The 12,097-nt window shown below is 43.8% G+C and overlaps 1 protein-coding gene across 2 annotated transcripts; it reads right to left on the bottom strand.

Annotated features, from left to right (window-relative positions):
- Positions 1-3,821: 3,821 nt before the first annotated feature.
- On the bottom strand, positions 3,822-11,892 carry LOC115205647 (E3 ubiquitin-protein ligase XIAP). 2 transcript variants are annotated; one of them, XM_029771837.1, is made up of 8 exons: positions 11,731-11,892; positions 9,670-9,945; positions 8,989-9,550; positions 8,726-8,825; positions 8,563-8,641; positions 8,391-8,430; positions 5,452-5,634; positions 3,822-5,148 (listed from the first exon to the last, which is right to left on the bottom strand). In XM_029771837.1, the coding sequence occupies exons 2-8, from the start codon at positions 9,907-9,909 to the stop codon at positions 4,955-4,957; spliced, it is 1,398 nt and encodes a 465-aa protein (XP_029627697.1). In that variant the 5' UTR covers positions 9,910-9,945; positions 11,731-11,892; the 3' UTR covers positions 3,822-4,954. The 2 variants fall into 2 exon arrangements, with proteins under 2 accessions (XP_029627697.1, XP_029627698.1); XM_029771838.1 differs by lacking the exon at positions 11,731-11,892 and adding an exon at positions 10,123-10,188.
- Positions 11,893-12,097: the final 205 nt, after the last annotated feature.

The raw sequence follows: 12,097 nt of genomic DNA, 5'->3' as shown, positions 1-12,097 counted from the left end.
GTGGCTCGCCTTCATCCAGAAGGCGAGGTCAGTACAGGTGCATCAAAGCGGGTACCGAGAGACTGAAAAACAGCTTCTATCTCAAGGCCATCAGACTGTGAAACAGCCATCACTAATCATTGAGTGGCTGCTGCCAACATACTGACTCATTTCTATCCACTTTAATTATGAAAAATTGATGTAATAAATGTATCACTAGCCACTTTAAACAATGCCACTTTATATAATGTTTACATACCCTGCATTACTCATCTCATATGTATATACTGTACTCTATAGCATCTACTGCATCTTGCCTATGTCGTTCGGCCATCGCTCATTCATATATTTGTATGTACATATTCTTATTCATTCCTTTACACTTGTGTGTATAAAGTAGTTGTTGTGAAATTGTTAGTTTAGATTACTTGTTAGATATTACTGCATGGTCGGAACTAGAATCACAAGCATTTCGCTACACTTGCATTAACATCTGCTAACCATGTGTGGTGACAAATAAAATTTGATTTGATTTGATTTGAATCAAGCCTAATCCTGTTGTGTCGTATGCAAAATTGATGATTGAGTTGGAGGCGTGCATGGCCACGCAGTCGTGGGTGAACAGGGAGTACAGGAGGGGGCTGAGCATGCACCCTTGTGGGGCCCCAGTGTTGAGGATCAGCGAAGTGGTGATGTTGTTTCCTACCTTAACCACCTGGGTGCGGCCCGTCAGGAAGTCCAGGACCTAATTGCACAGGGCAGGGTTGAGACCCAGGACCTCTAGCTTAATGATGAGCTTGGAGGGTACTATGGTGTTGAATGCTGAGCTATAGTCAAAGAACAGCATTCTCACATAGGTATTCCTCTTGTCCAGATGGCATACGGCAGTGTGCAGTGTTATGGCGATTGCATCATCGGTGGACTTATTGGGGCGGTAAGCAAATTGAAGTGGGTCTAGGGTGACAGGTAAGGTGGAGGTGATATGATCCTTGACTAGCCTCTCAAAGCACTTCATGATGACAGAAGTGAGTGCTGCTGGGCAATAGTAATTTAATTCAGTTACCTTTGCTTTCTTGGGTACAGGAACAGTGGTGGCCATCTTGAAGCATGTGGGGACAGCAGACTGGGATAGGAAGAGATTGAATATGTCTGTAAACACACCAGCCAGCTGGTCTGTGCATGCTCTGAGGACGCGGCTAGGGATGCCGTCAGGACCGGCAGCCTTGCGAGGGTTAACACTTTTAAATGTCTTACTCACGTCGGCCACAGAGAAGGAGAGCTCACAGTCCTTGGTGGCGGGCCGCGTCAGTGGCACTGTAATATCCTCAAAGCGGGAAAAGAAGGTGTTTAGTTTGTCTGGAAGCAAGACGTCGGTGTCCGTGGCGTGGTTGGTTTTCTTTTTGTAGTCCGTGATTGTCTGTAGACCCTGCCAAATACGTCTCGTGTCTGAGCCGTTGAATTGCGAGGAACGCTTGCAAAATAGACCAAGCTGACCAAGCCAGGGTTTGAGAAGTCAATGAGAAAAGTGAACAATTCTTCTTTAGTCTTAAGTAGTTGATCATGTTATGATTCCAACGTCGTGAAAGTGACAAACTGACAAAAACAACTTTATATCGAAGGACCGTTAGACACGATGATGCGTTGATGCGCATGAGCTTAGCTAGCCAATGTCATCAAGACATCGCCTACAAGTGTGATGAGGGATTTCTATTGGAGACGTATTTCTGCCTATCTTTATACTGTACATTCTTTGCCCCTGCAGTCAATGGTGTGGCCGCAGCTCAATACTTGTAGAATCTCAATTACATTTCCTTGACTCCTCTTGTCCTCTTTCCTCAAAATCCATTAGAGGAGAAAGTCAGAGGGGAGGGACATCTGGAGTCAATGAAATCCAATTGCGATTATCTCATTGTGGGAGGAAAAAGCTTCCCCCTCCTTCCTTGTCTCATGTCCTTCATTAGAACTGTTTCAGAATCTGAAGACATAATTAGTGTAAGAAATGGCAGATACAGTTGAAGTCGGAAGTTTACAAACACTTAGGTTGGAGTCATTAAAACTTGTTTTTCAACCACTCCACAAATTTCTTGTTAACAAACTATAGTTTTGGCAAGTCGGTTAGGACATCTACTTTGTGCATGACACAAGTCATTTTCCAACAATTGTTTACATACAGATTATTTCACTTATAATTTACTGTATCACAATTCCAGTGGGTCAGACGTTTACATACACAATATTGACTGTGCCTTTAAACAGCTTGGAAAATTCCAGAAAATGTCATGGCTTTAAAAGCTTCTGATAGGCTAATGGACATCATTTGAGTCAATTGGAGGTGTAGCTGTGGATGTATTTCAAGGCCTACCTTCAAGCTCAGTGCCTCTTTGCTTGACATCATGGGAAAATCAAAAGAAATCAGCCAAGACCTCAGAAAAAAAATTGTAGACCTCCACAAGTCTGGTTCATTCTTGGGAGCAATTTCCAAACGCCTGAAGGTACCACGTTCATCTGTACAAACAATAGCACACAAGTATAAACACCATGGGACCACGCAGCCGTCATACCGCTCAGGAAGGAGACGCGTTCTGTCTCCTAGAGATGAACGTACTTTGGTGTGAAAAGTGCAAATCAATCCCAGAACAACAGCAACGGACCCTGTGAAGATGCAGGAGGAAACAGGTACAAAAGTATCTATATCCACAGTAATACGAGTCCTATATCGGCATAACCTGAATGGCCACTCAGCAAGGAAGAAGCCACTGCTCCAAAACCGCCATAAAAAAGCCAGACTACGGTTTGCAACTGCACATGGGGACAAAGATCGTACTTTTTGGAGAAATGTCCTCTGGTCTGATGAAACAAAAATAGAACTGTTCGGCCATAATGACCGTCGTTATGTTTGGAGGAAAAAGGGAGAGGCTTGCAAGCCGAAGAACACCATCCCAACCGTGAAGCATGGGGGTAGCAGCATCATGTTGTGGGGGTGCTTTGCTGCAGGAGGGACTGGTGCACTTCACCAAATAGATGGCATCATGAGAGTGGAAAATTATGTGGATATATTGAAGCAACATCTCAGACATCAGTCAGGAAGTTAAAGCTTGGTTGCAAATGGGTCTTCCAAATGGACAATGACCCCAAGCATACTTCCAAAGTTGTGGCAAAATGGCTTAAGAACAACAAAGTCAAGGTATTGGAGTGGCCATCACAAATTCCTGACCTCAATCCTATAGAAATTTGTTGGCAGAACTGAAAAAGTGTGTGCGAGCAAGGAGGCCTAAAAACCTGACTCTGTTACACCAGCTCTGTCAGGAGGAATGGGCCAAAATTCACCCAATTTATTGTAGAAGGCTACCCGAAACATTTGACCGAAGTTAAACAATTTAAAGGCAATGCTACCAAATACTAATTGAGTGTACGTAAACTTCTGACCCACTGGGAATGTGATTCAAGAAATAAAAGCTGAAATAAATAATTCTCTCTACTATTATTGACATTTCACATTCTTAACATAAAGTGGTGATCCTAACTAACCTAAAAAAAGGTTATTTTTACTAGGATTAAATGTCAGGAATTGTGAAAAACTGAGTTTAAATGTATTTGGCTAAGGTGTATGTAAACTTCCGACTTCAACTGTACCTATGTTTTTCTTCTATTATAGAAGTGGGGATGAAGGAAAGCAAACAGGGAGGAAGCTACTTTCAACTACTGAGATGTACCCAAAGATGGTAGTCACTAATCTATATACCAATATCTCTGCCTGGCCTTCGAGAAGATAACTATTTTATTCTGCACTTCTTTATCTAAGTGTTAGTAGCATACATGAATGTAAAGACAAGACACACCTCCATTTTTTTAACATTTATTTTCCAGTCAAACAAGAGTTGCACTGAAGTGCAAAGGAAAGATTAATTTCCGAACAACACGATTTAAAAAGGGGTATAATATTTGGACGTGATCTCTAGAACTAAATCAAATAATTAAGTGGATATGTCAGTCCAAATCTACAATTCATCTATTTATTCACACAGAGCACACATAATGAATCATAAAAGAGTCCCACGCTGAAAGCATACTAGTTGGCCTAAGGAACATACAGTAAGTTTGGGAACCCTCAAGACCTCTACTTCTGAAACATGTAATTTGCAAACTAACAAGAAACACATGACTTGCAAACCAATAACGAAAGCCCAGTCAACAACTTAATAATTTTAAGAGAAATATGAAGAAAACATGGAAATGGCATGATAGTCTGAATAAAGAAAATACACACAAGTAGATGAGATTGTTTGAAAAGGCACTGTTGATAGCTGCAATGGTAGATCATGGTACTGCACAGCGGACCTATAAATGAAAATGTATGCACTCACTACTGTGGATAAGAGCATCTGCTAAATTACTAAAATGTAAGTATCAGAACTGTGGGTAGATGGAGTACAGGACAAAAAGTTGCATGTATGACTCACGTCAGGGACAATTGTAGCATTTTATCTAACCCTAACCTTCACCTTTTTCTCCTAACCTGCTGCGTAAAGTCACTTCTGTCCATATAGTCTCAACCTTAGTTTCCCATCTTGGTATGAAGATTCAGAGGCCCATTGCCTCTTGGGTATTGTCGTGTGAACCACCCTGATACCTCACATAACAAGGAAGTGTCATCTATACAACAATCATTGAAAAATAAAATCCCCACACTTTCCATGATTATTCATATTTACAGTGGTCCTCCTCAAATATAATATTTCTCTATGTACATTTTGTAGTAGGAAAGCCTGTGTTTAGAAAATCATTGAGGTGATAAAGCAGCATTGCCATTTAAAAGAGTTATCCTCCTGGGCCAGCATTCATTAAGCATCTCAGATGAAGGCTGCTGATCTAGGCTCACTTTTGCCTTTTAAATCATAATGAGTAAGAGATGGGACCTGATCCTAGGTCAGCACTCCTACTCTGGAGACGACAATCCCTGACACCAGGTTGCATGTTAGGAGATGTATGTCTTGATCTTCTGTGTGATGGCTGCACAGCAGATGGGACACTTGCCGAGCGCCTCGGAACACTCCTTGCAGACGACCAGGTGCCCACAGGGGATGAAGACGATGCTGATGTCTCTGTCCATACACACTTTGCACTGTTTCTCCCTCTGCAGCTTCCGTAGTTTCTCAAGTGGATCCTCATCTGAAATAGGGGAGAAACATCAGTAGGTAACCGAGCACAATAAAGTAGGTAGAATACTGACCAACACAGTTTGATTCTGTTACTTCTATAGCCAAGCCTCACGTAGGCCTACAGTGTGAATAGCATTGTGATGCTATTGTGATTGATTGGAATATGCAGATGGGTAAACTACGTCAAATTGCAAAACCCTGTAGCTCTATTCAGGAATTTTTGACATATCCTGTAAACCTCATTACCAGTTTTGATAGAACAATGCCCTGATATAATGATACTATCAAGCATTGCTAACTGTGAGACACATACCATGGTTCTCTGCGGTCTCTGCGTCGCTGTCAGGGCCTCTGTTAAAGCAGTCCTGCAGCAGAGTCTCCAGAGTGGAGTAGCCTGTCCCAGCCCTGCGTATCCTCTCCAGTATAGTCCTCTCTACCAGGGCAGGCTCCAGACCCATTTCTACCGCCCTCTGGGCCATGGCTGACCTCAGCACCTCTGCACAGAGAGATGGAGGACATTGAGCCTGTTCCAGTCTGTGTCAGAAATAGCACCCTACACTATATACACGTAGAGTGCCTTCGGAAAGTATTCAGACTTTTTGCATATTTTGTTAGGTTACAGCCTTATTCTAAAATGGATTAAATTGTCCCGCCCCTCAATCTACACACAAAACCACATAATGTCAAAGCAAAAAAGGGTTTAGAAATTTTTGCTAATTTATAAAAAATAAAATATCAAATTTACAGTCTCAAATCAAAAGTTTGGACACACCTACTCATTCCAGGGTTTTACTTTATTTGTACTCTCTCTACATTGTAGAAAAATAGTGAATACATCAAAACTATGAAAACACACATGGAATCATGTAACCAAAAAAAGTGTTAAATCAAAATATATTTTATATTTGAGATTCTTCAAATAGCCACCCTTTGTCTCGATGACAGCTTTGCACACGCGTGGCATTCTCTCAACCAGCTTCACCTGGTATGCTTTTCCAACAGTCTTGATGGAGTTCCCACATATGCTGAGCACTTGTTGGCTGTTTTTCCTTCACTCTGCGGTCCAACTCATCCCAATTGGGTTGAGGTCGGGTGATTGTAGAGGCCAGGTCATCTTATGCAGCACTCCATCACTCTCCTTCTTGGTCAAATAGCCCTTACACAGCCTGGAGGCGTTTTGGGTCATTGTCCTGTTGAAAAACAAATGATAGTCCCACTAAGTGCAAACCAGATGGGATGGCGTATCGCTGTATTGCACCTACTCTGCGTCTCAAAGACACGGCAGTTGGAACCAAAAATCTCACATTTTCCACCGGTCTTATGTCCATTGCTCGTGTTTCTTGGCCCAAGCAAGTTTCTTCTTCTTATTGGTGTCCTTTAGTAGTGATTTCTTTGCAGCAATTTGACCATGAAGGCCTGATTCACGCAGTCGCCTCTGAACAGTTGATGTTGAGATGTGTCTGTTACTTGTTAACTCTGAAGCATCACAATTATTTGCACTGCAATTTCTGATGCTGTTAACTCTAATGAACGTATCCTCTGCAGCAGAGGTAACTTTGGGTCTTCCATTCCTGTGGCGGTCCTCCTGAGAGCCAGTTTCATCATAGCGCTTGATGGTTTTTGCGACTGCCTTGTCTGACCATGTCTTAAAGTAGTGATGGACTGTCGTGTCTTTGATAATTTGAGCTGTTCTTGCCATAATATGGATTTGGTCTTTTACCAAATAGGGCTATCTTCTGTATTCCTTCCCTACCTTGTCACAACACAACTGATTGGCTCAAACGCATTAAGTATAGAAATTCTACAAATTAACAAGGCACACCTCTTAATTGAAATGCATTCCAGGTGACTACCTCATGAAGCTTCTTGAGAGAATACCAAGTGTGCAAAGCTGTAAAGGCAAAGGGTGGCTACTTTGAAGAATCTCAAATATAAAATATATTTTGATTTGTTTAACACTTTTTTGGTTACTACATGAGTCCATGTGTTATTTCATAGTTTTTATGTATTCACTATTATTCTACAATGTAGAAAACAGTAAAAATAATGAAACTTGACTGGTACTGTAAATATTCATACGATTTACTCAGTACTTTGTGGATGCACCTTTGGCAACGATTACAGCCTTGAGTCTTCTTGGGTATGATGCTACAAGCTTGGCACACCTGTATTTGGGGAGTTTATGCCATTCTTCTCTGCAGATCCTCTCAAGCGCTGTCAGGTTGGATGTGGAGCGTTGCTGTACAGCTATTTTCAGGTCTCTCCAGAGATGTTCAATCAGGTTCAAGTCCAGGCTTTGACTGGGCCACTCAAGGACATTCAGAGACTGGTCCCGAAGCCACTCCTGCCTTGTCTTGGCTGTGTGCTTAGGGTTGTTGTCCTGTTGGAAGGTGAACCTTCATCCCAGACTGAGGTTTTGAGCGCTCTGGAGCAGATTTTCATCAAGGATGTATTTTTCTCTGCTCATTTTTGCCTCGATCCTGACTAGTCTCCCTGCCGCTGAAAAACATCCCCACACCATGATGCTGCCACCAACATGCTTCACCATAGGGATGGTGCCAGGTATCCTCCAGACTGGTCACTACCATAAAGGCCTGATTGGTGGTGTGCTGCAGAGATGGTTGTTCTTTTTGGAAGGTTCTCCCATCTCCACAGAGGAACTCTGGAGCTCTGTCAGAGTGACCATCGGGTTCTTGGTCAGCCCCCCCCCCCCCGATCGCTCAGTTGGCCAGCTCTAGGAAGAGTCTTGGTGGTTTCAAACTTCTTCCATTTAAGAATTATGTGATGTAGGGGAATTTTGGGGGGGACTCTTCCCCAGATCTGTGCGTCGGCACAAACCTTATTCTAGACAAATCTAGTCCAATCAATTGAATTTACCACAGGTGGACTCCAATCAAGTTGTAGATACCTCTCAAGGATGATCAATGGAAACAGGATGCGCCTAAGCTCAAATTCGAGTCTCAAAGCAAAGGGTCTGAATACTTAAGTAAATAAGGTATGTTTATGTTTTAATACATTTGCAAACATTTCTAAAACAGTTTTCGCTTTGTCATTATGGGGTAGTGTGCAGATTGCTGAGGATTTTCATTTATTTAATACATTTTAAAATAAGGCTGTAACATAACAAAATGTGGAAAAAGTCAAGGGGTCTGCATACTTTCCGAAGGCACTGTATCTACACCCCCCCCCCCCTTTTTTGTCTAGTTCCAAAACGAATAAATAAAAAGTGAAAGGGGCACAGCTTTTTTATACCTGTTCCTTGACTTGAACATCCATTCAGGTGACTTGAAGCCTGGAAAAATCAATAGAAAGAAAGAATTTGATATGGTAGGAGTCATGTAAGGATAGGTACAGTTTAATATGTTTGACCACAGGTTTAGGGGTTAGAGGTCAGGGTTAGGAGGATGAAGTCTTTGAGACTTACAGCATTGTTCCAGCCAGGACCTTGTAACTGAACGCTACTGACGAACTCCTGTCCTTTCTCTGCCAGCAGAAAACGACACCTGGATTAAAACATGACACTCAACGTTAGTGACGTGCATATGGTTGTTTACTTTCTATTGAGTGTGAGTGACATGTGTTTTTACCCCGGATAGTGTTTGGCGTGCTCCTCCCAGGGATTCTCGTCCGGCTGCCAGCCCTTCAGACCTCCACCACAGCAGAAACACACCACACGGTCTGGAGTTCCTGCACCAACACAGAAACTGGTTAGGATATGTCCCTGGTCCCCTCCTCCCAGGCCCTTTTACCACTGAGTAGCAGGTAACTGTAACACTACATTTTGAATTGTATTTGTTAAGTTACTTTTCTCACAGCCAAAGCTCTAATCTACCCCGCTCCCAGGTCTCACCTGTGTTGTAGAAGCCTGCTCTGGCCAGCCTCTCGTGGTCAATAGGGTGCTGGATTCCTGCAAAGCTGCCTAGCCTCTCCTCAAAGCTCTGCATGGGGACCCGAGGACCCGGGCGTGGCCTGGTCTCCTCCACCTCCCTCCCCGCCTGAGAGGGGAGGTTCCCCACATCATGCCCCAATATGAAGAAGCAGTAGGGGAAGTGCTTGGAGTGCTCCCCCCACGCCGTGTCCCCAGGCTCCCAGCCCCCCAGTATCCCTCCACAGCAGAAGCACTGCACCCGGTCGCTCTCCCCCAGATAGAAGAGCCCTGCCTGGGCCAGCTCTCTAGGCCGGACCGGGGATGTGGAGGGCCACGGGTCTAAGGTGTTGAACCGGGAGTCTTCGCTGACCATGTGCGGGACCATGGGGTAGGTGGTCTCATCCACCACCTCTCCCGTTCTCAGGCGGAACTCCATGTCCTCGGCGTCTTCGTTGTAGTGGGGTTCGTTGGTCAGCATGGCACCTTGAAGAGAGTTGACCCTGGAACGATGGGTGCAGCTCAGGAACTTACAGTTGGGGGAGACCTGAAATATTACAATAGTAGTATGATCATTTGGTAGAAACAGGAGATAACGTAAAAATATATATATTAAAAAAAAAAAATCATGTTTTGCACACGTGTCATCACCCTTCTCATGCTCACCTCCGCGTGCCTCTCTGCGGGTGTGTCCCCTCCACACCAGTTCTCAACAGTTTTGTGGCAGCTGAAGCAGCGCACCTTGTCAGCCTGTCCTGTGAAGTAAAACCCAGCGCGGGCCAGCCTTTCCGCTGACACCTGCTGGGCCAGGGGGGAACCCCGGAACGAGTCCAGCCGCATGTCCATCATGGACCAGTCTACTGCGTGGTCTGACTCCAGATCACTGTCTCTCCCATGGCCTGACATCACGACACAGGGACAGGGCTACCTGAGATGGATGGGCTGGGGGGAACAAACAAAAGTTATTTCCACCATGTAAATGAATAAGTTTGACAATAGAGAGCATTGTATTTCCTAAAGTGGCACTAGATGGCAATATGCACATTGCTATGGATATTGAGATGCTGTGCCTTTAAGACAGGAAAGAGTGTGTGGTCACATGGAGGCGTTGGCTGTTACATGTGAGGGCTGGGGAGGCAGGAACAGGCTCTGATATGTTCTCACACTGCCGGGCCGCCCTGCTCACCACAGGAATACAGAGAAATACACAATGACCCACACAGCCGAATGTAATCGACACTTATTATTTTAAGAGGGCACTGGGCTCAGTTTTCCTTTCTTTCCCATTATCTGCTCTTTAAAACAAAGCTCAGCATTTTGTAGAAAAGGAGTTATGTAACGCCTACTTTGCGATGTGAATCAATCAGCCCTCTCTAAGTAGTGTGTTGCAACACGATCAGTACCCAGCCTTATCAATGTTACGGTACTAACACACCACAAATCAGGGAGGATGAGGAACCGGTCAGTTAGAACAATCAGCTATTTCACCTCAGGCTGTATTCACCAATCAAATATTATCCAATCCCATCACTATTCCTGTTGTCAACATTAATGCAATCAATTACATACAGTACATGGCTGCCATGCCTTGTGTTAGGCTAGATAAGTTGGCTATAGCAGCAACAGACAGCCACCCAGGCTACCAACCATAGAATTACCATTTATATGGAATAGAATTAGGCTACTGTCTATGCTAGCAAACAACCAACCAATATTGGTTATGTTGGTTGTAATATTTTGTATACCAGCCATCCCCATTGCAGCAAGCAAGGCTTGCTTCAGAATGAAAAATGCACTTAGACTGGAAGTTGTCATGGTTTCAAAGGCAGCACTCTCACACTATAATGAAAATGTCCCTTGGCAGATTGCTGTGAAAACAGACATGTAGATGACTAAATAGATGTGATGATGATGTCCAAGGAAAGTTTGCTGTATCCACTCGTCCCCATGCTCTCTCTGACGGCTCCAAAAGGCATCATGTGGATGCTGTCATCATCAACAGGCCCCTGAGTATAACATATGCTTGACTCTGAACTGGCTATGTGTTCATGACTGTATAACTAGAACTGCACTGCAGCACTTGTCTTTGTGGCTGAGGCCCATCTGTTACTGACCAGAGTTGAGCCTTAATCCCAATGCACAGGAAGGATATGTGGATAGATAGATGGCACCACTTGGTCGAATGACAGCAATAGGCTGATCATACATGTACGCAAAGTGTATGTCAATGGTTCTGGGAGACCTTTTCGGCACAGTAGCGCCGTGTCCGCGGTTCAAACTCCACTCTGACTCAATGTTCTCACTCAATGCAACAGTCAGACGGACACGTGGGGGGTGGGTGAGGTCCATTGGGCGGCCACGTACATTCTGGAAAGTTCACAAGCTCTTGTTTGTGTCTATAGCAAGACAAAAGTCCCAAACATAAACATAGTTTGACGTGAATCGCAATGTGCTGCCGATTGACCTGTTTGAGAGTTGGCACTGTTGAGTACTCTGCTGGGCATGGATGCGCACTCTCAGGGATTACATTCTTCCAATGTTAAGTATGACATAGTTAAATAAAACACACGCAATAACGAAAACTAACTAGGCAAACATTATCTGTCTATAGTGCACTGATCAGTCGATATTGAGCTGGTTCGCCATAGAGAGTAACGTAGTGCAACAGACGAGCCGTCAACCATAACAGTTGAAAATACATCGCAAAGACATAACCAATACGCATACCTTGGAAAAGCTTGGATGTCAACTTGTGCCTGTGAGGTCTCGGATGATACCTGTCACCTTTCCAAATAAGACAGATCACCAGTACTTTTGACCAGACTATTTGACCCTGGTTTCGGGAAGTAAGTTCAGCGTTAGTGTTGTTCTGCGCACCACTACAGGCGCAGCCCACCTGACCCCCATAGCGGAAATGTATAGTTTATGACGTAGAAAAAGGGAAAGTATGTTTGTATGACAAGCCCAAGATGGCGGCTTGACCTTATGTTTTTTATGTTTTTACCGAGCTCCGCACCAAACTTCAGAAATATTGTGAGAAATGTTTTTTGTTAACTGTCATTACTATTACTGGTTTTATTTGTTCAAGATATAA

Source organism: Salmo trutta, chromosome 13 (genome assembly GCF_901001165.1).
Source record: "Salmo trutta chromosome 13, fSalTru1.1, whole genome shotgun sequence".
NCBI lineage: Eukaryota > Metazoa > Chordata > Actinopteri > Salmoniformes > Salmonidae > Salmo > Salmo trutta.
Note: the sequence above shows the minus strand (reverse complement) of the source record. Positions and strands in the feature narration are given on the sequence as shown.